Raw genomic sequence first — 26909 nt, 5'->3', positions numbered from 1 at the left:
TTTGGATCCAATCTCTTTATTGTTAAGGTCCCCTCCCTGTACCACCCGCCCTCCAAACCTATAGAAAAAAACCAAGCCTGGGAGTGTCCTGGGGAGAGAAAACAGTGTGGGGAAGTCCTGTGCTCTGCCCTCTGGCCCGGACAGTGCAGACAGGGAGGGCGCACAGGGATAGGGTAGGCCGGTAACTCCATCTGCAGAGAATGTGGCACTGGCTGGGATGCATGGGGGAGGAGTGCCTGCTGCCAGTTTTCCTGTAGTACCCACTATGGGTCCAGCACCCAGGGTGGGTGCCTGGCTGAGGCCTGAGACAGTGAAGCCTTTCTCCTGCTGGTGGCCATTGCTCCTGTCAGACTGAGAAAAGAGATTAAAAAAAAAAAAAAAGACAAAGAGACTAAAACTGAGTAAAAGGAACTCTGATAAATTTGTCATCATGGGAGTAGGGAAGAAAAGATGAAGGAATGATGTTTTAAACAAGGTAACACCTGCATTCTGGATCTGGCCTCTTTAATATTCTGGCTATGTAACTGTGGGAAAACCTCATCTTTACCCTAAACTTCCATTTCTTCACCTGAACCACTATGCCTACTTCTTTAAACTAGCTTCACAAAGTAAAACAAGTTTAAAATTCCAAACAGAAAACCTATACATGAGGAATTTTTATACTTAACTGTTTGTGGAATTTTTTATGCTCAACTGTCCTATATTCAACTGGTGGAGCATCTTCATAAACTTATCATTAATCTAAACAGCTCCCTGGGATTATTGGTGTTTGAGATCATCATCCAAGCCTACCTTACTCTGAAGGAATGGGTCAGACAGCAGGCAGAACAAAATATGGCCTGGCTTTCCTCTAAGGCAGAGGAGAGCAGAGTGGTGGCCAATAGCCAGAAAGTGGACTATGAAATTACACATAGATGGGTTCAAGTGTTGGCTCCCCCAACTAGTACCTTGGGATCTTGTTAGATATGTGCCATCTCCTGGCACTTTCAGTACCTACATTTACATCCAACATAACTCCCACCTTGCTGTGTTAAAGATGAAATCAGATAAAGCAGGGGAAGTTCCTATCCCCAGAGTATTTCCTCCTTGTATCAGGATCAAGTCCAAGCCCCTATGCCCAGTACATAACTCTAGCCTCTGATGACAGTAGTGTGCTCTCCTTACACTGCAGCGTTGGACCACAGCACAGAGCTGGCCTCACTACACTATAAGGATTGTCACAGAGCTATGCCTTGGCTAAGACAGTTTCCTTGGTAGGAATACTTCTCTCTCAACCATAAGCAGGATCAGCTTATGTATCATTTCTTCCTCCTTCTGAGTTTCCTTCTGTTGTCATCCTGCTCACACTGGGTAACAATAGTTTGTGTCCTACCAATGGACTAGGAACTCAAAGGTAAAGATAGTTAACATTGCTCACAACCCTTTCTGGGTTGTCCTGGATAAGAATGGCATCTGCTGCTTCCAGCTGCCAAGCCTCCACCACAGAGGCATCACAAGGTAGGTAGATATATAGGGGCCCTCATTCTTGGACACAACACTACCCTATGTCTGCTTCAGGAAAAAGGAACACCGTCCACTATGTTCCTCCCTGTACCTCCCAGAGCCCCCATACCTTCTTACTGCAAGGCCCCATCCTCTGCATCTGTGTCCTGGCTGTGCTCCTGAGAGGGAAAAGGCAAGCAGAAACCATACATCACTTACTGCAAACTCTGAGTTCTGCGTTCACAAAGGTCCTGGGGCTCAGGGCCCATCTGAGGGTACAGCACAGAGAAGGAGGGAAATGACTATGGAACCAGTCAGTAAGGCTGACCTAAGATTCCAAGAGGGTAGTTTGAGGGCTCCACAGGAAAGAGAAGGGCCCAGAGAAGATACATGTATGTAAGAGTAGCAGGAGGGTTACTTCTGCACATGGAACAGACCTTGGACTGGAGTAGGCTAAAAACCTTGTAGACTGGTCGACTCCCCATCTTTGGGGTGTTTAAGAGAATAAGATGAAATATCAGGTTAGAGTCAAAGAAAGAAAGAGCAGTTGGTCATGAGGAAGACCTTCTATCAAAAGACCTAGTCCATTTGTCCTCAAGCTGGAACCTAGTAGTGACTAGAAGGAGAAGCTCTAGACTTGATGACTTTCGGGCTTCAAGCCAGGTTTGGCCTTTATAAGCTATAAGGGCCTAAACAAGCCACTTGACCCCATCATCTCCCAGCCCCAGTCTTGGTTTCCCCAGAGTAAAATGTTGCCATTTTACTGAATCATGCAGGACTGCTCTTAAGTTAGAAAGTATGGACAACAAGTGTGGGAACTTAAGGAGTGTTCAGTAAACTACTATATAAAAGGTTCATACAGACCCAGTCTGGTTGACCTTCCCACTCGATGTTAAATGGTTCCTCTACCTCAGCTTGGATACTTCCAAAATAGACAGGGGAGGGGGTTCATCCTCTTACTAAACAGCCCACTTCAAGCTTGAGCAGCAACAGCTTCTAGAAAATCCTCATGTGGAATAGAAATCCACCCCTGTATTGGTTCCCAGGCAACCCTCTGGAACTCCGCAGTCTATGGGCCATCCCCACCCCAAACCCAGTTCTCTTCTTCTCCAATCCACATGGAAAATGGAGGCCAAAATGGGTTCCACCAAGGTCTGTCTCAGTCCCCAGTGAAATTTCTGACTGGCAGCTGAAATAGGCAACTACTTGCTCCTTATACTTCCCTCTCTTCACAGGACTAGAACCTCTAAGAAGGAGGAAAGAACTAAAGAGGAGCAAACCAGCTCAGAGGCTCCTTCCATCTGTGACCCTCCTGATACTAAGAATACAAAGTAAATCCTGGTCCTTCCCAGCAATGCCCTGCCCAGTCCCTCACCTGTTCTTCCTCGCTGTGCGTCAGCAGCCCTTCCTCATCGCCATCATCCCGAGTCTGGGCTTCTCCCTGAGGCATGTCCACCTCAGAAACTGCATCCTCTTGTGGGGCTGGTGGTCGGGTGCTACTGCCACTATTACCAGTGCTGCCACCAGCACCAGTACCACCAGCACCAGCACCACCACTGCTGCTGCTGCTGCTGTCAACCTTCTTCTTGCCATCTTGAAGGGTGGGGGTAGAAGAACAACAACTAAAATTCAACCGAGCAGCTGTAAATTAGTACTTTAACAGAAGCTGACCTCAGCACAGTGGGTACAGATGGACTGGGATTTGCAGAACTCTGGGATTGAGATCATCTCCCCCGCTCTCCCCCAATGCACTATCCTCCCCATCCTTGGTCCTCAAAGGCTGACCTGGGTTGGCCCTTTGCTCCTCAGCAATCTGCTCCAAGCGACCCAACAAGGCGTCAATGTTGGACTTGATCTGTGTCAGCTCTGTCTTGATTGTCTGCAGTTCACTGCTCTTTACTGAAAGTGGAGAGGGAACAGGGCTGTTACCTTGAGGTATAACCCTAACAAAACCCCAACTCCATTCTGCAAACTACAACAGTTCCTTTTTGGCTCTTTTCCTGACTAGGGAAAAGATGTCTTCTTGCAACTACCTGGAGACCAGCCCATTTCTCGGAACCTGGCTCTTTCTACTAGACATCTCAATACAAAAGGGACTGGGGGTACAGGAATACACACCTGTGGTAGGATCATGTGTGCCTGGTTGTATTCAGGGTGGAATCTGTTTTTAAAGGTATGAAAGGAGGGTCTTTTACAATCATTTCTACTATCTGACTGCAGTATATGAACATTACAATGTTTGTGGAACAATGGGCCTGTGTAGACTTGTCTTTATCCTTACCTGAGGAAAAAAGATGCTATTCTCTTTACCATGTAACAGCATTAGAATCTGTGTCCAAATAAAGCCCCTTTTCAAATGGGAGACTTTTCTTCTTGAAAATTTATGGAACTACTCATTTGGTTGTATTAAGAGAAGAATTGTGAGAAATTTGTTTCTTTTTTTTCCAATGTAAAAAAAAAAAGTGATTTTTTTTTTCCAGTCCTGGGGCTTGAACTAAGGGCCTGAGCACTGTACCTGAGCATCTTTTTGCTCAAGACTAACACTCTACAACTTGAGCCACAGTACCACTTCTGGCTGTGTATGTGGTACTAAGGAATCAAACCCAGGGCGTCATGCATGCTAGGCAAGCACCATTAGGCCATATTCCCAGCCCTGATTCTCTTTATTTTGCTGATGATAAAAACACATATCATCTAGGAAGATGTTGTTACTCACACTTGATCTTCACTGAGCCAGTATTAATGGCTGTGGAGCGGCCAAAGAGCTTGACAGGTATGGTAGTTTTGACACGACGTACCAAAGGGACTGTGACCCGGGGTCGCTTCACAGGGACTGCCCTGGGCACTGGCACGGGTGATAGGCGACCACGGTAGTCAAAGAGCCTGTGGGGACAAAAAGGCCAGAGGCTGCAGCATGGTCTGTTGCCACCAGAGGTCACTGCAGCTCTAGCCGTACATATGAGGGTATGAGTTGTATGACAATACTTTATCAGTCTGCTCCCAATAAGCCCTGGAGTAAAGAGGAAAGGCACAAACCCCAGTTAGGAACAATCTCTGAGCTTGTCTGAGACTCAGTTTTTCTCATCTATTTAATGAGGAATCGCTATTCAATTCAGTGTCTTCCCAAGTCTGCTATGAGAGAATCTATTTAAAAACAAACTTTAGAAGGTGTGACCAGTGAAAAAAACCAGGATACCAAGATCCTCAACTCAGGAACTCATGGCTTCAGAGACATGCAGAGATAGACTGTAAGCTTATTCCTTTTGGACCTCCTTTCATTTCTTGTTCCATTTCAGAGATGGAGGCCAGGGATTTAGCAGCACATCAAGATCAGGGTCCCCAGATTGTGTGCTATCCCAACACTATCATCTGGTCCTCTTCAGAAGGCCTTTTCCCAATGATAGCAGCAACTCAACAGAGGTCTTTCCACTGCTACCATCTTTTTCTTTTAAAAAAAAAAAATTATTGTCAAGATGAGGTACAGAGGGATTATAGTTACACAAGGCAGTAATTACATTTCTTGTCTAACTTGTTATCTCTTCCCTCATTTTTCTCCCTTCACTGCTACCATCTTTGTGCAGAGAACTGTGGCATTGGTCTGGGAAACATTTTGTACTATATTTGTGATGACAGTCATCACTAGGCAATTCAATGTTCACTGCTTAGCACTCTTGTTTAGGGAATTCTTGTCCTAGGGATGGTGATGGCTGAGGTTGGGAGTCTCTAGGAATGGGTACAATCCTGGACCCTTTATTTCTACCCAAAAGGGGCAGTTCTGGCTTTAGTCAGAAATCACTCAACCAATCACTCACTCTCTAAATGAGACCTGAAAGATCAGTTGGAAGGGACTTGCCTAAAGTCACAATGAATTCAGTGGTAGATTTGGAATTAGCACTAAGTCTTCCAACTCCCAGACTAAGACACTTCCCACCACATTAAAATATTTCCTAATACCCTGCCCCTAGAGAGAAAAACTGAGACTCAAGAGATCCTGTTCTTCTTGTGCTACCTGGAGTGGGCAAGCTGGAGTGAGAGAAGCAGGGAAGAGTCTGGGCCAGTCTTCACCATGACTTCTAGTCAACAATATGGCTAGTGGGAACCTACAGCAAGCCTCATTCAGACTTTCAATGGCTGCTGGCCTCTTAACTATAAATATAAGCCTAAGCAGCTCAGAATGAGCTCTGGCTTTTTTCTGGCTAACTAGGGACACCTCATGGAAGCAAGGAGAATGAAAAGTACAAGAATGAAAAACAGGAGTCTGAGGGCTCAAACTCTGCAGTTAGTTTTTTGCTGTTGTATATTCCAACTGGCTATGTTTCTGTAAAGTCCACTGGCTGTACAGTCCCTCAAGTCTCACTATAGGACTAGAAGGAGGAAGGACAGTCAGTGTGAGACAGTGTGGTATGATGGTGGTCTCTCTGGCCTGGGCATCTCAGAATGAGACCCTTGTCCCAGGTCTGCCACTGACTTGTAGAGCAACCTTGAACAGATGTTTATTCATGTTTGTGGGTTCCCTTTCCCAACTAAAAGACTGAATAGGCTTCACCAGTAATCCGTTATAATCTTTCCAGCTTGGCTGTTCATGCCTGGGCACAACCCTCTTCTGCTCACCTACTGTAGAAGCTGTCTTACTCGTAACCACAGTCAAAGCTGTAACCACTGGGGAAACAAAGGGGAGAAGGCCAGAGCTTAGCCCACTCTCTACAGATTACCAAGTTCTAGGTTCAGCACACCGTCACTACCAGCGTTTATTCTCTCTATGGAAAGAAGGGCTGCACCCACACACCTAAGACAAAATGAGTGCCCCACCTGTAAATAGCAGATGCCGCTCTCTTTAGCCCCTTAGGTCTGTTAGGCTTGGGCTCTCCAGCCATGTTGATATCTGTGTGGAGGGAGAAGGCAAAGTTGGAATTCTGACGTGACAGCATTATGCCCAAACATATTATTGTCATTCATGTACCCACATAGTAATTTATGTACTTATGTTAATTACATGTACTGAGGCAGCCAATAAAACAATGTCTTCAAACATCAGATACATACCCAGACATCCCACATTGATATGGTATTTACGTATTCATATACATGGAATCACATATATGCACATCTACTAAGGAACTACTCACACATACATGCATATACCATGTACGTCATATGCATATACACAAGTATAGAGAAATATATACTTACCTCACATATCCAAGCAAGAAAGTTATACACACATAACATTTACGCTCAAGTATACTCAGACTTGGATAGGTATACATAATGTACATAGTTATACATAGCTGAGTATACATACATATATATATATATATATATATATATATATATATAAAATATATAATTGTCCACAGGTAAAGAAGTCTACACACAATCTTACAGATATTCTACCAAATGTATGCTTGGAACAATGTTTAATACATAGGACCTCAATAAATATTTGATAAATATATGCACACCTGCATACACATTCAAGTATATTCAAACACACACACTTACACACACCTATCCACACAAAGGTGTAAGTCCACATATTCAATCACATCTATATACTTTGTATCAAATACATATATTGCCCTTCTCAAACATAAATATACACAAATTTGAATGTGTATAAACAAATTTTACACACATTACACTGTGGATGTATGTACTAACAAAGGCAAAGGGACCTGTCCTGCTTTGTCCTTGTATTCCCAACTCCTTCCTCCTGGTGGTCAGAAAAGACTCTAACTTGAACCGTTTGCAGACCAAAATAACAGACTATAACAGGGTCCACTGTTACCTTTCTACCTAGGGAATTTAAATTTTAACCAAACCTTAAAGCTTGCTATTAAGAAGCACCGAGAAAGCAGAGACAGGACAAAATAATTTTCAGAGGCTTCTGTTAACTCTCTTCTATAGGCATTATCATAACTACATAGTTTGTAACATAACAAAATCTGTTCAAGTTATAAAATCTCTGAGCAGTAGAAGTGGTTGGGAGGAGTAGAGAAGGGGTCTAAAAGGAGAACTGGATTGTGAGGAACTAGGGAATTGACAGCAAACTACTCTATAGGATATTCAGATATTCCTGTGGAGAGAGGCTTATCTTACCAAGCGTCTGCCCAGCCAGCACTCGTCCATTCTCTCCTAGCACAGCTGCCCGGGCATGGCGCTCATTGGCATACTGGACAAAGGCATATCCCTTGTGTACAGAACAGCCAGCCACACGGCCATACTTGGAGAAGATAGTCTCCACATCTGACTTCTTCACCACAGCTGTGTTGAGGTTTCCAATGAAAACTCGGGAGTTGATGGACTTGGGGTCATTCTTATTGGTTACATTACTTGTCTGGATCTTCAAAGACATGGTGCCCACCTGAAAAGAAAGTCACAGTGAGTTTGGGTCCCAAGCTGGAATCAAGGGCTGCTCACAACGTGTATCCTGATTTAACTGATTATTGCTCCTTGCCTTTTTAAATACTCCCAGCCCTGCAACATCCAACCTCCTTGTTTCTGCATGTGTTTTCCTGCATCTCAGAAAGTTACCACTTATTTCATGCAGGGTGCTTTACATTGTTTCCTCATTTGGTACTCATGTAGGTACACAAGGATACACATAACAATATATTGCAGATGGGAAGAACCTGACAGAGTCAGAGAAGTCACAATGCTGAATGGTAAGGCTGGGATTAACTAGTCTGCTTGATTGAATCCAATTCTTTTAAACCCACACATTAATACCCATCTCAAATGTCACATCATTTACTATCTAAATTTAAAGACAATCCTCAGCTCTTCTTTCTGTTCCCTCAATGTAGGACAACAGGCTACTCTAGAAGAGTAGCAAAGATCCCTCCCCCACGGTATAACCCCTGCTTTCACTGTATTTGATGTTGGTATAATTTGTGGAGGGGAAGGGAAAAAGCAAATCGTTTAAATAGGGATACAGGTGGACCCATTACAACAAAAATGTACTCATTATCTTGCCCATGTAATTGTAACCCCTTTGTACAGTATTTTCACACAAAAAAAGAGTAGCAAAGAGGCTCTATGGTAATTACAAATAAATACATATTATAGAAAATGTTTAGTTTGATCTAGACATGGACCTACTTAGCCCACTACTATCAACTTCATCACTCTGCTTCCCAAAATTAAAGCCAATTTAAATATCATAGTAAGACGACATATTTATCTGAAAAGTACCTTTAATAATCTCTTATTATTTCCTATGTTTGTGCTTATTTTCATTCAAACATTGTTTTGTTTTGCTTAAGAACAAATTTGCAAATACTTTGTTTTCTGTTCTCTGGGTATGTCTCTTTTTTTCTTTTTTTGGGGTCGGTCATGGGGCTTGAACTCTGGGTCTGGGCACTGTCCCTCAGGCTCTTCAGTTCAAGGTTAGCATTCTACCACTTGAGCCACAGCGCCACTTCCGGTTTTTAGGTGGTTAATTGGAGATAAGAGTCTCATAGACTTTCCTGGCCGGGCTGGCTTTTAACGAGATCCTCAGATCTCAGCCTCCTGAGTAGCTAGGATTACAGGTGTGACCCACCAGTACCCAGCTAGGTATGTCTTTTATCCCTTTGCTGACTTCTTTTTCTAAAGAAGGTATACTTAGGTATAGGTTCCAGGGAGAAGCAGCTCAATGTCAAAAGAAAAGGCCTTGGCATGTGTATGTCCTGTAGATATCTTCTGCTCATTGGTATAGGCTGGTACAACTACAATCTCAACCTCCTCAGGCCATTTCAGAAGATGCCACATGTATAAAAACTTTCACCAGGGGCTGGGAAAGTGGCTAGGTGGTAGAGTGCTTGCCTTGCATGCATGAGGCCCTGGGTTCGATTCCTTAGCATCACATAAGCAGAAAAAGCCAGAAGTGGCGCTGTGGCTCAAGTGGTGGAGCGCTAGCCTAGAGTTGAAGAGCTGAGGGACATTTCCCAGGCCCAGAGTTCAGTCCCCACAACCAGAAAAAACAAAAAAACAAAAAAAAACTTTCACCAGCAGGCCAGACCTATTTACCTAATTATTTGAGGGCAAAGAGGACTTATTTCCAGAGAATTAGATAAGAAAGCTAAGAAAACAAGTAAAAGAAATCTTTTTGCCATACTAAGGTGAAAGACTTCACATGTCTTTTAAATATTTCTTGTTTTAGAAGCTGGCATGCTCTGGCCAGCTGGTGGCACTCTTTACAAGAAAAATCATAGGGCGGACCAGGAGACATGAGGGATAGGCATGCACCAACTGAAGCCAAAGACTGAGGGAATGTCATCACTGCTACTGAAGGCTGGTACCAGCTTAGGAATCAACTTGGAAGGGATGAACTCTTATTACTTAGTTTACCTTTACAGCCAATCATCACTACGTACAAAGCAGTGAAGGACACCAATTACCCATTTCACATAACACTTGTCCATATGATTCCTTTGAGTGGCTCACTTCTCACAGTTCTGATAATCCCTCTCTTACTTGGATCATGCCATTCAAAGGGCTAATTCCTTGTCATCATGAGTATACAAGAAGGCAATGGGGCTCCTATGTGATATCAAAATGACTAAGGAAATAGTTTTGATTTGACTGGAGGAAGCCAACCAGGACTTCAGTGCAACTGAGATAAAGGAGAGAAGGGATGATTTCGACAGACCTATTGATGACTGTTGGCTCTGTCACTGACCTGGCAGGGGTAGGATAGTTGTGGATCCCTCAGACCTCTGCCAGAAGCCTCTAACATCACTGAGCAGGAAGTATTTGCAAAGCACCTGTGCTTGGCACTATGGAGGCATCAGTAGGCACTCCCTTTAGTAGTATATTCAATCTCTCAGGTTTGGCACTACCCAATCTTCTCTCTAATCACCTGAGGTATGAGATACTGTACATTAAAAAACTTCTTAAGCCCTTTTCTATTCTAGTAATACTGACATTTGTGGACCATTCTAGATTAGGGCCAAGTTCAGGTGAGAGTATGTTCTGTATGATAGCAAAAGGAGCCATGTCACATGTAAGTCTATTTCCTGCATCTGGTCAAGGAAAGCTGAACACTGATTAATCTAATTGTTTGGCTTTCTGCAGAAAGGGTCCCCAGGGTAATCTAAGAACAAGACAGTTGGGCATGGGTAGCTCATGCCTATAATCCTAGCTACTGTGATCTGAGGATCATAGTTCAAAGCCAGTCTGGGTAGGAAAGTCCATGAGACTCTGATTAATCACCAGAAAACCAGAAGTGGAGCTGTGGCTCAAAGTGGTAGAATTCTAGCCTTGAGTGAAAAGAGCTCAGGGACAATGCCCAAGCCCTGGGATAAAGCCCCATGACTGACCACCCCCCCCCCCAAAAAAAAGAACATGACAGTGGGGCCTTTTAAGGTGATTAGGTAATGAAGACAAAATCCTCACAAACAGGTTTATATAAAAAAGACTCTAGAGAGCTAATGTGTACTTTTTACCACATGAGAATGGGGCAAAAGGACAGCTGTCCCCTAAGTCAGCAGCCACTAGGCCCTCATCAGACACTGAATTTGCTGGTGCCTTGATTTTGAACTTCTCAGCCTCCAGAACTTTGAAAAATAAATTTCTGCTTATCAATCACCTTTTCATTTTCTTTCTTTCTTTCTTTTTTTTTTTTTTTGTCAGTCGTGGGGCCTGAACTCTGGGCCTGGGCCGCTGTCCCTCAGCTCTTCAGCTGTAGACTAGCGCTCTACCACTTGAGCCTCAGCCCCACTTCCGGCTTTCTCTGCTTATGTGGTGCTGAGTAATCGAACCCAGGGCCTCATGCATGCAAGGCAAGCACTCTACCACTGAGCCACCTTCCCAGCCCCCACCTTTTTGTTTTCTAAGAGCAGAATGAAAGTGAGGCCAGATAGGTAAGGAGAAGGAAAATGAAAAAAATAGTAAGTATTAAAAAGGCTAGATTCAGAAGTTGGAAGAGGAAGTAAACTGAAAAACCAGAACTTGAGCAAGCTATCTTCCATCAACCACTACTACCCTTTTAGATATTAAGCCACAAGAATAGAGAATATAAAGAACCTATCAGAACCTGCCTTCTCCTTGAAATGTAAAGCTACAACTCGGCTTTAACTACTTCAGAGGCTAAGATGGACAGTCTACCTCAGAGAAAAATCTTGCAAGATCCCATCTCAACTAGCAAAACACTGGACATGGTGGTACATTCCTGTCAAACCAGCCACATGGAAAGCTGAAAACAAAGTCCCCATCAGTCTGGCTAAAAAGCAAGATCCTATTTATAAAAATGACAAAAGCAAAAGAATGTGGCTCAAGTGGTAGAGTACTTGCCAGGCAAGGTTAAGTCCCTGAAAGTTTAAATTTCAAATGGATAGAGAGAAAATTAGAAATTACATCTGGCAAAGAGAAGTCCTGAAGGTACCTCTTGTTCTTGTAACCTGGGTAGGCCTTGATAACAACTTGATTTTTTTTTTTTTTTGCGGTTATGGGGCTTGAACTCTAGGCCTGGGCACTGTTCCTCAGCTCTTCAGCTCAAGGCAAGCACTCTACCACTTGACCCACAGTGCCACTTCCAGTTTTCCGGTGGTTAATTGGAGATAAGAGTCTCACAGACTTTTCTTGTGCGGGCTGGCTTTGAACCATGATCCTCAGATCTCAGCCTCCTGAGTAGCTAGGATTATAGTTGTGAGCCATGGGTGCCTGACTAAGAACTTGATATTTTAGAATAAATACCATCCATCTTGGCCACTCAGAAGCATTGTTTAATCACTAGGAGATGCCAGATAATATGACCACATGTATAGCACCAACCAGTATAAAGACCGAAGATAAAAACCACTATTTTATGACTTTTATTCCTATTTCCTGCATAAGAAGCAGGAAACATCCTCCCCTCACCCCCTCTCAACTTTATCCTGTTACTCTAAAATAAATCCCTACTAAAACTTCCACCTAATGAGTTTGTATAAGCCTCCCTGAAATTCTTCCCATATTGTATCTCAACTTCCTGTGACTGAGTAGAAACTCAGCCCTTATCTGGTGACTAAAGGACTGTGACATCTTCATATTGCTAGTCTCATTTGCTGTGGATCAGCATAGGTGACTCATTTAAGGGGAAGTAGTTAGGGGGTTTCATATTCTACATACTACTATCTCAACAGTTATCCTAAAGCTTCTGAGTCTGCCATGTCACCCCTCTGGGCTTCTAATCCTCCCTTAGATTAAATCCAGCCTTACCCATCTCTGACCCACTTCTGATGAAAGATGATCTCAAAGGTGGCTCCAGCTGGTGTCTTAGTGCTGTTTAGAATGTTCAAGCCAGTCCTGATGAACTCTACTGGTTTTATTCTCCTCACGGAGATGAACACAACAGCGAGTGAAAGCCCACTAACCTTAAGTAACTCTGAGGATGTCTGAATGGTTTAGGAGAAAAAGCTGTCAGTGATAGGGAGATGGATTCTGTAGAATCCAAACAATTATTTACAGATCATATCCAGGCCCTCTCCTTGGTTCAAAAAATCTTGGTTACCAGACAGCCAGGGATGACAGAACAGATCTATTAATCTCATTAAACTCACCAGGCCCCTTCTCATCAGCATCGCCCAAATGATCATTATTGGCCAGACAGAACTAATTTCCCAAAAAGTGCTCCTTTAGTTCCTTAGCATTTCTACTCCCATGAGCAACTTCAGATTTTTTTTTTTTTTTTACTATTTCCTAATAACAAAGGCAAAATGTACACAAAATAATAAAAAGAGCACAGGCTCTGGATCCTGTACTCACTGATGAGTTCTTAGCTGAATGGACAGTACCTGGCCAGAGGAAACAGGTCACTTGGGGCATGTGTATGAAGGTCACAGTATATCTTGTGACTGGTCCCTTCCTGAGTCCTTTGTTTCTAGCCACCATATGAGCAGTTTTGGTCCACCAACTCTCCATCATGATATTCTTTTTTACCAATAGACCCAGAAATAATGAAGCCAGATGACCATATGTTGAAACCATAAACCAGAATAATCCTTTTTCTCTTAAATTGACTTACTCAGGTATTGTATCATAATGACAAAAAACACACCAGACAACCCAACTGCCTTATAAGAGCAGATGAATCCAACCTGGCACTTAGGTCACCCACACTCCAGCCCTAAGTGCACCATTTCACCTGAGATCAGGAAAGTTAGGGTAGGGAGGCTATGCATACTCACTCTTATTCTAGTACTAAGTACCTAGGAACTTCAAAATGGTGCATCTTCCCCATGCCTGTCAAACTACTACTGTATAGGTCTGGTAAAGATGTTCCAGGCTTTGCTCAATCACTCTCACTCCTCAATTGTACCATGAGGCTCTAGTTTCATAGTAAAACATTGTTATCAGTATATGGTAAGCCCTGGAAGGTCAAAGCACAAACAGAAGTCAAGATGGGCCTCAGTGTGGTGAGTATATTATCTTGATAGCCTGCCTTTCCTGCACCTTACACACTAACTCTATCCTTGACTAGCTTTAGGCTGAGGCTTAGCACACGATAGAAGTGCCCCTTCACAGATGTGGAGAAAAGTAACAAAAGAGTGGGAGAGTAATTATCTTAGACTTGTAGTCCCCAAAACTGATTATTGCTAATCGAACTGGGCGCCAGTGGCTCATGCCTGTAATTCTTGCTACTCAGAAGACTGAGATCTGAGGATTGCAGTTTGAAGTCAGCCAGGGTAAGAAATCCATGAGACTCTACTCTCCTATTAACCACCAAAAAGCTGCAAGTGGAACTGTGGCTCAATTGTTAGAGTGCTAGTCCTGAGCAGAAAAGTTCAAGGACAGTGCCCAGGCCTTAAGTCCAAGCACATGCACACATGCACGCAAGCACACACACGCACATATACACAGATATTGCTAATCTCCTTATTTGCCAAAGCAACCCCACCTATCTAATCATAACTACAAAAATTCAAATTCTAAGCTAACTATGGATCAAGAATTAATGAACAAATTAACCATTTAATCATCCAGCAATTGGTCTAGTACTTTACTTCCAGCAGGGACACCTATAATGTCCACGAAACACCAGGAAGGAACCTAAGCAAAGCAATATGGGAGATCAGAGAAGGAGTAAGAAAACAATAGAAAGTTCTATGAAAAAGAAAACTGTTGCCAGGCGCTGGTGGCTCACACCTATAAACCTAGCTACTAAGGAGGTTGAGATCTGAGGATCACCAGTCAAAGCCAGCCCTGGCAGGAAGGTCCATGAGACTCTTACCTCCAACGAACCACCAGAAAACTAGAAGTGATACTGTGGCTCAAGTGGTAGAGCAGTAAGTAGTCTTGAGCTGAAGAGCTGAGGGACAGTGCCCAGGCCCAGAGTTCAAGCCTTACAAATGACAAAAAAAGAAAAAGAAAAAGAAAAGAGGAAAGTGTTTAAGATGAATTACCACTGAAAAAGGAAGAGGCTACACTAGCAGGATGAACGGTAGGGACAATGTACAAAATGTGCCCTCCCCCTTTCTTTCACCCCTATCTTCCCAAGTGTATATGGGCCTAGGAAATAAATGTTTAAGTAGAATATCAACTATTCCTAGATAGATACAAATTTGGTCTTAAAGGAGTACACAGTTTAATATGAGCAACTTTAACAGGTACTTGTTGGAAACTTTACAGGCATAATCTCTCATAATTCTGATCATAAACTAATGAGATAAGTAATATCACCTTCATTCTACAGGTGAAAAAACTTGCTCAGAAAGCTTAATGTTTTATCCTCAGTTACATTAACTGACATGAATGAAAGATCCTGTTTGTCTTGATTTTAAAAACTTATACTCTTCCTACTCCTGAGATTGTTCCCATTAAGCCTTCATTCACAAGAAAAATGCTATTGGTTTTTGCTGCTTATGTGCCAACAGACCTATATGACTACAAAAGGCCCTTCCAGGATTAAATAGGTGCTTACTGTGTGCCGGGAACCATCCTAAACCTCTTGCATATATGTTGTAACCATTTCACAGATGAAGAATTTAAGCCTTAGTACTTAGTTCTACTCTACCCAGGCAATGGCAGAACTGGGACAAATCTGTATGAGACAACAGTTGGTCCTTTTAATCTCGGCACAATATTGGCTTCAATGAAGAACAAGCCTTGAACCTGCTTGTAGTTGGTCAGCTTCTTCCTCTATCTCTTAACATTTTCTGATTTTTGCTGAGGGTACCCACTCAAGTCGAAGAGCCATTCAGCACTTGTTGTGAGCCTGGGGTATGGTCCCCTCCCCCTTCCCATGCCTTAAGGGGCTGGCTCCTCACAGTGATAATGTGGCAAGATTAGTCACTGCTTGCTGTTGGTTGATTATAGCTATTCTTTTCTGTAAATGAAGTTTAAAAGTCATCAAAGGGTTTGTCAGCTGTGACTTATGAGCCTCTCTCCTGCAGGGAAGTCAGGCAGTGACAAATGCCCTTCTCTTTCTGCTATCCATTATAAGTCGGAAGGTGCCATGTTCCAATTACTAGAGACCCTGATGCAGCTCATAGAAAACCCTGCTCCAAGCTGTAGCCATTACTCAGGCCTGGCAGTGCTGCCAGCAGGGCTGCTCTAGGCCTTAGGCCTCAACCCCACTGAGTAGAAATGGAGTGTTTTCCTGACTTTGTGAGCTGGCTCTTTACACTCCTTAACTTGTATTAGCCCCTAATGGTTTACCCTAAGCACATCTTACAGTGTACTTTTGCCATGTGGCTGTTGTGAAGCCCAGACTGAAGACTGCCTAACTGTCACGAGGAAATAAGATTGTGCTACCAGGTAGACTATGTGGGAAATATATGCTCCAGGTAGGTCAGAGGGTAAAATGTCTAAGATATTTAGAGAAAGAGTCTGAAAGGAACCTAGTACAACTAACAGCCTCAGCATTCAGTATCATATGAGAGACTGTCAAGCTTGATACTATGGAAATGAAGATTAAAGAAATACAGTCCCTAACATGGAAGGTAAACAGAAAATTTAAAAGTCCAGAAAAGTTGTATACTCAAAGTTACAAAATGAGTTAAGTCATAGATAGAATTAGTGATATCTCTAGTGATATAGAAAAAAATAGAGTGACAAAGAAAACCTTTTCATGTTTTAGGCTAAGAACACGCTTAGACTCCCATGCAAATCCCACTTAGTCACTTACTACATGTTTGAATCTGGCCAGTCCCATAAATACTCTCCAAAGTCTCTGAAAAATGGAGATGATTAATGACTTGCTTTGGGGCTGTGGTAAGGATTAAATAATATACATATGGTACTGAGTGGTAAGCATATATTAAGTACCCTAAAATATTACTTACCATCAAATAATCTCTAAAATAACTGAGTCTATTTTTAGAGACAAGGCAAGGTCATTTCTACTTTATCATACATATTAAATAAGCCAAAGCATTTCAAAACTATTCAGAGTGAAGGACTAGTTTGTTTTGTAAAACTCCAACCCATTATAAACAAGCATTTATATATAACAAAATGTGAAATTGTTACAAAAGTTTCTAGGCTGAGCACTGGTAGCTCACGCCTGTAATCCTATCTACTCAGGAAGCTGAGATCCCAAGCTTGGGTTCAAAGTTAACCCAGGCAGAACACTCTTATCAACAATTAACCACAAAAAGCTGGAAGTGGAGCTGTGGCTCAACTAGTAAATAGCTAGCGCTGAGCATAAAAGCTCAGGGACAGAGCCCAGGCCCAGAGATCAAGCCAGAACCAGCACCAAAAAAAGTTCTCTAAGTATTTCCTCTCAATTTCCATGCTGATAGTGAATCAGTAATAATTTAGACTAGCTATACTTTAGTAGCAAGCTCCCATCCTCTCCCCCCATCACTCTTCCAACAGCCTTTATGACACCAAAGCAAAGAAAGAATGTTATTTAATAATTTCACTGCTTTCAAATTCTTTAGCTTGATTTCTTTCAGACTTTGGTATGTTAATTCATAAAAATTGCCATACACGCCCCTTTAAAGGGAGAAGGTAGGAAGGCCAAATGAGTTCTTCTAGAGGTGACTTATCTTAGTCATTTACTCTAGGTAATGCTGTATCCTAAAAGGGAAGAGAATGTAGGCTTAACTTAACTAGAACAGCCAGGCACTGATGGCTCACATCTGTAATCCCAGTGACACAGGAGGCTGAGATCTGATGATTATGGTTCAAAGCCAGTCTAGGCAGAAAGTACATGAGACTCTTACCTCCAATTAACTTCCAAAAACATGGAGCTGTGGCTCAAGTGATGACAGAGCATTAGTCTTGAGCAAAATAGCACAAGCCAGCACCCACACATTGAGTTCAAGCCCTAGAACCAGTAAAAAACAAAGACTGTAACAACCTTCCTGCAGCCTGGAGGCCTGAGAAGAGGGCAAATTCCATTCCTAAAGAGGCTGGTACTCCTGAGCCATCTCCTGCTACACTAGAAGCTATAAAGTCAGCCAAGAAGAGAAAGGGCATGCCTTAAATAGTCTATTATTTCTAATTTCTAGTGTTACTATCACAAATGTCTACATACCAGCCTTTCCATTCAGGAAGCTGAGAGTTAAGATGGACACCAGACTCATTCCTGAGTGGTACACTATACATAAGAGTTTGGCTGACCAGTTAAGTCAGCACCCAGAGGCAAAATAGTACTCATTACTGTTGGTGGGTTTTTAAAATGTTTTTTGTTTGTTTGTTTGTTTTGCTGCTGGTCCTGAAGCTTGAACTCTGGCCCTGAGCTTCTTTCACTCAACCCCGGGTAGTTTATTACAGATAAGAGTGTCATGGACTTCCCTGCCCAGGCTGACAGATCTCAGCCACCTGAGTAGCCAGGATGATCTGTGTGAGCCACCAGTGCCCAGCATATTCATTACTTTGAATCTTCCCAGATGTATGTCCAAATTTTCATCACTGTGCAAAACTTCTTATTGCTCTAATTGAGCTTACACAACTATAGCTAAGTGGTCATGTGATGCAGTGGAGAAAAGGGCATAGCTTGCTGTGTGTATTGGAATTAAACGCCTGACCCATCAAGGAACCAAAGTCTGAATCCTTATTACCATGTGAAAGACCATGGAATGTGGTTTGGAGTAATCTGTAAAACCAAAATGTGAGCCAGGGGCTGGTGGCTCACGCTTGTAATCCTAGCTACTCAGGAGGCTGAGATCTGAGGATCGCGGTTCAAAGCCAACCAGTGAAGGAAAGTCCGTCAGCCTCTCATCTCCAAAAAACCACTCAAAAGCCAGAAGTGGCTCAAGTGGTAGAGCGCTCGCCTTGAGCTGAAGAGCGCAGGGACAGTGCCCAAGCCCCGAGTTCAAGCCTCACAACCGACCAAAAACAACAACAACAACAAAACCCCCCACAAAAATGTCTTCATTCTGCTATTGAGTTAGTTCTTTGACATGAAGTAAGTTCTTTGTGCTTCAGGTATTCCCCCTGTAAAATGAGGATAGCAATACATATCACTAGTGTTACCAGAGGATAAAATAATTTGTGTAAGAATTCACAACAGTATCTGTAAGTAGATAAGGGCAGATGATCAGTTTTACTGTAACATAAACCTACCGGTAAATGATCAAGGAAAAAGTACTATCACTGTAGGTAAGATGAGTTAGCTTCAAAATTCGAGCCCTTGGAAACATGCTTTGAACACAACAGAGACCACAGGAGTGGGCACTCATTAAGTATTTAATGAATAACTATGTGGAGGAAAGGAGACTACAGGACCTACAAAAAATTTTTAAAAAAATAAAGAGATGAAAATCAGGACAGACAGAGGCTCCCTGCAAGCCAAGGTTCTTAGAAGGGCCTCATTGTACACTGAAGACCACAAAAGGAGACACAGCTCTCTTCTGGACAACAGGACCTAGGGGCTCATAGTACAGGACATCCCTGCTTGCTCACTATTTAGTCTCTGTTGAAATTCTTACATTCTGTGACTACTCTATTTTGAGTAAGGTTACAGAAAACTATCTGCATCTTCCAGTCTATAGTAGCATAAGTAAAGAAGAGAGAGAGGGAGACCTAACAATCTTCCACATGACAGACTTTACCCTAAGGGAAGGTGGCTCAGTGGTAGAGTGTTTGCCTTGCATGTATGAGGCCCTGGGTTTGATTCCTCAGCACCACATGAGCAGAAAAGGCCAGAAGTGGTGCTGTGGATCAAGTGGTAGAGTGCTATCGTTGAGCTAAAAAGCTGAGGGACAATGCCCAGACTCAAAGTTCAGGCCACAAAACCAACCAAAAAACAAACCAGTAAGAGGGGCTTCCTAGCCTTAGATTTTCCCTTGCTTGTGGAGCCTTGGGACCTCTACTAACTATGTGACTTTTGGAAGGTATTTCACTTCTCTCAAGTTCAAAGTTCCCTATCTAACAGGGACAAAAATTCCTACCCCTGCCCACTTGTAGCATGCTTGCTGTGAAGGTCAAAGGAGATACCATATTGTTTTCTTGTATGTGCTATACCGATATAGATGAAAAGCTGCTGCAGGTTTTCCTAGCCAGAGGTACCAAGCAGGCAGCCAACTGGATGAAATCAGGGACTAGATGGTGCATAAGTTGGCAATGCAGTTAAATGTAGTACCCCTCAGGTATAAGGCTAGTTAATTAAATTTTTTTCATTCAAAATCATCCCTCACAGCCTCACAAAGAATTGATCCTAAAGATAAATGTGTCTCAGCATATGTTTTCTTTTTTATTTCTCATATTCAAATAGGAGTAGGGAGGAAAGTTGACTTCTCTCCAGAATGTTGATATTATTATCACTTAGGACTCTGGTGGTGTTATTACAAGTTGGTGGAAACCTTGAAAGGAAGGACCTAGCTGGAGGTCTGTAGATCATTGGAGGCATGTCCTTAAAGAAAGCATGTACTTCTTCCTTTTTCTCTACTCCCTAGCTTGTGATGTAAGCAGTTTCAGTCCACCATACACTCTTGTCACAGGCCCAAAATGTCAGGCCAACTACAGAATATAGAGCTTCTAAAACTGAGCTAAAACCTTTGCTTTTTATAAATATTTCAGGTATTTCGTTATTGTGCTGGAACAAGCTCTAAACATCATCCCACAGTGCCACATATTTGGCACAAAGGTAACAACTAAGAATGATTTGCATCACAGCTACTTTGCATTTATCACTCTTGTAAAAACACTAACTCCACATGCCAGGCACTGATGGCTCAGCTCGAATCTGTAATTCTAGCTACTCAGGAGGTTGAGATCTGAGGATTGCAGTTCAAGGAAGTCAGGAAAGTCCATGAGACTTTTATCTCCAAACAACTAGCAAAAGGGTAGAAATGGAGCTGTGCCTAGCCCTGAGTTAAAAGAAAAAAGAAAAGAAAAGGTACCTCCACAACTATTATATATCTGCCTCATATATGGCCCTACTACCTTCTACTTAAGACCCATTAGGGAATCAAATCCAAACCCTTTTACAAAGCTTACAAGGTCCTTCACAAATTAAGGCAACCAAATCCATACCCAACGATCCTCTAAATGGGTTAAGCCACGCTTACTTTATAAGTGAGTAAACCCTAGTGCACATGCAGTCAGTTTAACAGAACATGTCAGTATGAACTGGGTCCCTTTCTAAGGGGATAGGCATCATATTCCAAAATATAGACTAAAGACTAAATGAATACCTTTTCTTGGGTTTAGTTTGTGGGAGGTAGGCATGAGAATGGGGTATTGTATGGCTCAGGCAAACCTTTCCTTCAGGAATACCTTAGATACTCCCTTTGAAGTTGACAACCTGACTCTTCCTGCGTCCCACAGATGTAACATCATTAATAAACGTGGCTTAATCACCAAATGCTCCTCTGCAAATAATAGGATATACATTAACCTACCTAAGTTCAAGAACCCCTGCTACCATTAATGTCAAATAAATAACCAATGAACAGCTTAGCTAAAATACAGTGAGCCATCCAAAATTATACAGACTTCTAAACTAATCAATTTAACCGATTAACCCAAATACCACAGCTGCTGGGGTACACATAGTCTTTTTTTTTTTAAATCTGTTTTAGAACTCTTTTGAGCCTCCTTTCCCCTCAAAAAGGAGATACCACACTAAACAGGCAGTGCTGCAACAACTGATTAAGGAAAAATATTCCCCCAAACTGAAAAAGGAGTCTCAATCATAAGGGGAAAGTCTTAAGTTTTAGACAGACCAGAATTTATATCTATAAACGAGCACTAATTAATTATGTGACCTTGGCTATGTTATTCAACAACTGGAATCCATGTTCTCTATTAGGTATATACAGTAGCTTCATGCGTGTACACACATGCATAAATATGCACACAACCAGGATTTAAATCCACAAACATGTACTTACTAGTCATGTGACCTTGGCTATGTCAACAACCCAAGTCAATATTTTCTATTAAGTATATATAGAGCATGTTTGCATGCACATGCACATACACACGCACCAGGTCATTCATCAACCCCTATTTATTTGGCCTCTTAAATACTTTTTAGAATGTAGCCTCTACCTATCCATTTTTTCCCACCAGTCTTACTCTTCTATTATTAAAGCAATATCCTATATAATACCCTATATAACTATATATATAAAGCAATATCCTATATAACTATTGTTTTACTAGCTAATAATTTTTCCTAGGTGAAGTTATCATAGACTGGTGGTAATTTCAGCTTGTTCCAATTTCTCACTATTATAAATAATAGCATCTGAGGGGAACCTTATTTTATACATTGGATTACTTCCTAAGGACAGAAGTAAAATTGCTGGTCAAAATGTATGAACACTTTTATGAGCCTTAAGATATACTGCCTAATTACTTTCCAAAGAAGCTATAATACATTTACCCTGCTATCTCCAAGAAATGCTACTTTCATGGCAACCTAACCAGTCATGTGAGGGATGAAGGAGGATCACTCAATGTTGCTCTTTTGTTACATGTGAAGATGAACAGTCTCCAGCATTTTTTAGTTTTGGCTGTACAGAGTTTTGAATACCAAAAAGTTAACGTAGGTTCCTTGGCAGAGGAATAACATACTGAAAAGGTTTATATACTCATTTATCAAGAAATCATTTATTGAGTACCTACTGTTGTCAGAAGGGCAGGAAATACAAGGGTGAAAAAAAGAACAACCTCTGCCCTGGAAGAACTCACAGACCATAGATATGTCTGGATAAGACACATCATAAGAGAGCTTGTGTTTCATCTTGATTAAAAACAAAACAACAGCAACAAAAACCTATGACAAGCTGGGTGCCAGTAGCTCAAGCCTGTAATTCTAGCTACTCAGGAGGATGAGATTTGAGGATCACAGTTCAAAGCCGTCTTGAGCAGAAAGTCAGTGAGACTCTTATCTCCAATAAATCATCAGAAAACCGGAAGTGGTGTTGTGGCTCAAGGGGTAGAGCTCTTACCTTGAGCTGAAGAGCACAGGGACAGTGCCCAAGCCCAGAGTTAAAGCCCCATAACAAACCAAAAAAAACCCAAAAAAACAAAAAACAAAAAACAAAAAAAAAAACAACAAACTATAATTCAGCGGTGTGTCACTTAGTGACAGAGAGAAATAAGAGAAGAATATGAGAGGAGTCATCAAGAAGTTCTTATTTTGGGAAGGTGGCTCAGTGGTAGAGCACTTGCCTTGCATGCCTGAGGCCCTGGGTTCTATTCCTCAGCACCACATAAGCAAAAAGAAAAAAGCCGGAAATGGTGCTGTGGCTCAAGTGGTAGAGTGCTAGTCTTGAGCTGAAGAGCTGAGGGACAGTGTCCAGGCCCAGAGTTCAGGCCCCATGACCGGACCAAAAAAAGAGAAGTTCTTATTTTGAGCTGGGGCATGGCTTACATGGTAGATCACCTGCAGGTATGAGGCCTTGAATTCAAACCCATACCAGAGAGGGAAGGATATATGGAGGGAGGTTGGTTCTCATCTTATTCAGAGGGACAGTTAAGAAATAGAATGTTTAAAAGGAAACAGTATAAGCAAAAGTATGGAACAAAGCTTCCTATATACTGTTGTCAGTCTAGGATGTAAGAATGCATGCTACAAGAAATGACATAGAGCCTAGGAGATGGGGAAGTAACACTGTGATACAGCACTTATCTAGCATGCATAAGACCCTGAGTTTGATCCACAGCACCAATGAGCAAATACACAAAGAACCTAAATGATAGCAGATCAGGAGTATCTTGTAGCCACTGAAGTATCTTGTAGTCATTCTAGATCTCATGAGAGTCAATATCCATTCCTATGTCATATGATATTTGGTATCAGCAAGGTATCATACATATAAGTCCCTACAGGTCTTCAAAGTTAACCAACCAATTCATCCCCTGCATAGAATATCCCTGTCTTACACTGAATTATCTTTGTTTCATGTGTTAATCTCTTGTCAAGCAGTAAAGAACTTTTAGGGTACTGCTCATACCACCTAGCACATTGTAGGTACATGGCAAGAGCTCCAATAAAGTTCATGAACCAATTAAATAGAGATACTTCATGCAATAATACATACTACTATACTCACTAAGCCCTAGAATAGCTCTGCCAATCTCAGCAGGCATGTAATCACTGCTTCTCTTGGAAGATGCCTTTTGTCCAAAAGCTACCTCTCCTTCCTTGTTCATTCGTGTGTGTGTGTGTGTGTGTGTGTGTGTGTGTGTGTGCATGTGTGTGTGTGCGTGTGTGTGTGTGTCCCGTCCGTCCTGGGGCCTGAACTCTGAGCCTGGGTGCTGTCCCTGAGCTCTTCAGCTCAAGGCCAGTGCCCTACCACTTTAGCCACAGAGCCACTTCCGGCTTTTTCTGCTTCCGTGGTGCAGGTGAATCAAACCCAGGGCCTCATGCATGCAAAGCAAGCACTCTACCACTGAGCTACCTTCCCAGCCCCTTGTTCATTCTTTCAAAAAAAAAAAATGTGCAAATGTACAAAAAGTTATAAAGTATGTGATAACCTAAGAACTATCAGATGGCCAGGAAGGAGAAATGAGGTATCTTGATCAACAGACAATCAACAGACAAACAGGGAAACACACACACACACACACACACACACACACACACACACACACACACACACACACACACACACACACACACACACACACACACACACACACACACACACACACACACACACACACACACACACACACACACACACACACACACACACGAAAGACTGTGAGACTTCTATCTCCAATAAACCACTAGAAAACCAGAAGTGGTGCTGTAGCTCAAGTGGTAGAACGCTCACCTTGAGCTGAAGAGCTGAGGGACAGCGCCCAGGCCCAGAGTTCAAGCCCCATGACCAACAACAACAACAACAAAAGAAAAACAAGTTTTTTCCACTGGGTGGCAATGGCTTAGGCCTGCAATCATAGCTATTCAGAAGGCTAAGATCGGAAGATCAAGGTTCAATGCCAGCCCAGGCAGGAAAGTCTCTCCAATTAACTCATAGAACTAGATTCTGACCTCTCTGAAGGCAAGCCTGCAATCTCAGACTCTAATCCTGCCCTTAGTGATACGCTTTGAAGAATCTACTCTATGCCGGGCGCTGGTGGCTCATGCCTGTAATCCTAGCTACTCAGGAGGCTGAGATCTGAGGATCGCGGTTCAAAGCCAGCCCGGGCAGGAAAGACCGCAAGACTCCTATCTCCAATAAACCACCAGAAAACCGGAAGTGGCGCTGTAGCTCAAGTGGTAGAGCGCTAGCCTTGAGCTGAAGAGCTGAGGGACAGCGCCCAGGCCCAGAGTTCAAGTCCCACGACCGACCAAAAAAAAAAAAAAAAAAAAAGAATCTACTCTATAACCTTGCAATTATAAAAAGAGGCACTTTTTTTTTTTTACAAGATCTAGTAAATATTTCGGTATTTAGATATCTAGAAAGTTTAGTAAAACCCAATAGTCTCCACAAAATGCCAGGGACAATGCCTGCTAAGGACTGGAGAAAAATCTCATGGCACATTTCTACTCACTGAAATTCATGATGGTGACAGAATAGTAGAAACTTGGTATATTTGCTTCAAATGCCTCTCAGGATCTTTCCCTTAAGTACTAGTGTCAGAATGGTCCTCACTGAGAGCTATACTACGGACCTTCTACATGTAAAGTCCTCCAAAATGCAATAATAAAAAATATTTTTTTTTGGTCGGTTTTGTGGGGCTTGAACTCTGGATTTGGGCACTGTCTCTTAGCTTTTCAGCTCAAGGAAAAAACACTTGAGCCACAGCACCACTTCCAGTTTTCTGGTGGCTTTTTGGAGATAAGAGTCTCATGGACTTTCCTGCCCGGGCTGGCTTTGAACCACAATCCTCAGATCTCAGCCTCCTGAGTAGCGAGAATTAGAGGCGTGAGCACCAGTACCTGGCCAATGCAAACTTCTTAACAGTTCAGCTTTACAGGTTAGAGGCTCCTTTCTCAGAAACTCAGCTAATAACATAACTTCTGGCCTCTATACTATTTGGAAACATGTAGAGGCCAAAAAGTCTCATTTTCCTGCTTTCTGAACAAACCCAGCAAAACAGAAAAGCATGATATTCAAAAATGTTCTCTGATTATAGTTTGCAGAATTGTCTGTAATTTTAAAATTTGCTAGTTAGAAAAGGAAGAATGAAGCCAGGTATTGATGGCTCACACCTGTAATCCTAGTTACTCAGAAGGCTAAGATCTGACTATCACGGTTCAAATCCAGCCCAGGCAGGAAAGTCCATGATATTCTTTTTTTTTTTTTTAATTGTGAAAATACTGTAAAGAGGGATTACAATTACATGGGCAAGATAATGAGTACATTTCTTATCAAGCATTGTAGCCTCCTCCTTTGTTTACCCTTCCCATCCCACCCCAGCCCATTGCCTCCCCCCCCCCCCCCATGATACTCTTTATCTCCAATTACCCACCAGAAAACCAGAAGTGGTGCTGTGGCTCAAGTGGTAGAGTGCTTGCCTTGAGCTGAAGAGCCAAGGGACAGCACCCAGGACAAATTCGGGCCCCACCACTGACAAAAAGAAAGAAAGAAAAGAAAAGAAAAGGAAGAATGATGCAATGAAAATAGTGGTGTGGTTCAATAGGAAGTCAGGCACCCTGAGCTTTATACTTGGAGTTTTGTAAGTTCAGTTACTTGTTTCATCTAGAAAATTAAAGAATAATACTCAGATCAGTACTGTATGAATTCTTCCATGGAAGATGAGTTTTCTTCAAAATATTAATGGCAATTCTTTAGAAAAGGGCTCCAGGTCAACTAACAAGAGACTTGTATCCTTCCTCTCTCTCCTGTCAGTTCTTTCAAACCACTTCCAAGAGACACATGCTCACTCAGATCTGAGACATCAGCAGCAGAGAAGTAGAGAAATGTACTGACTTTAATTATGACTTTTCTCAAATTACTAACATCTTTTCTGAGAAACACACAATTTGAGAAAAATATATTGGCACAAATTTATAGGGCTACTATCATCTCTGACCTATTGTGATTGTATCTCAAGTACCTACTTAGTGCCTGGAGCACCCATGCTTTCTTCTAATTCTAATCTAGTTTTCT

General features: G+C 42.2%; 1 protein-coding gene across 4 annotated transcripts in view; it reads right to left on the bottom strand.

The window, feature by feature from the left end:
• The window catches only part of Raly (RALY heterogeneous nuclear ribonucleoprotein), a 66049-nt gene continuing 39140 nt past the window's right edge, over positions 1 to 26909 (bottom strand). For all 4 annotated transcript variants that reach the window (XM_070007087.1, XM_070007085.1, XM_070007084.1 and 1 more), the window contains 7 exons: positions 7582 to 7846; positions 6292 to 6364; positions 4199 to 4365; positions 3268 to 3381; positions 2858 to 3075; positions 1613 to 1661; positions 1 to 351 (listed from right to left, as the gene is read on the bottom strand). In XM_070007087.1, the coding sequence (XP_069863188.1) occupies positions 1617 to 1661; positions 2858 to 3075; positions 3268 to 3381; positions 4199 to 4365; positions 6292 to 6364; positions 7582 to 7837 (873 nt within the window). In that variant the 5' untranslated portion in view covers positions 7838 to 7846 and the 3' untranslated portion in view covers positions 1 to 351; positions 1613 to 1616. The remainder of the gene's footprint in view (positions 352 to 1612; positions 1662 to 2857; positions 3076 to 3267; positions 3382 to 4198; positions 4366 to 6291; positions 6365 to 7581; positions 7847 to 26909) is intronic.

This window comes from Dipodomys merriami, unplaced genomic scaffold, assembly GCF_024711535.1.
Source record: "Dipodomys merriami isolate MVZ:Mamm:240054 unplaced genomic scaffold, mDipMer1.0.p SCAF_7, whole genome shotgun sequence".
NCBI classification, from domain to species: domain Eukaryota; kingdom Metazoa; phylum Chordata; class Mammalia; order Rodentia; family Heteromyidae; genus Dipodomys; species Dipodomys merriami.
Note: the sequence above shows the minus strand (reverse complement) of the source record. Positions and strands in the feature narration are given on the sequence as shown.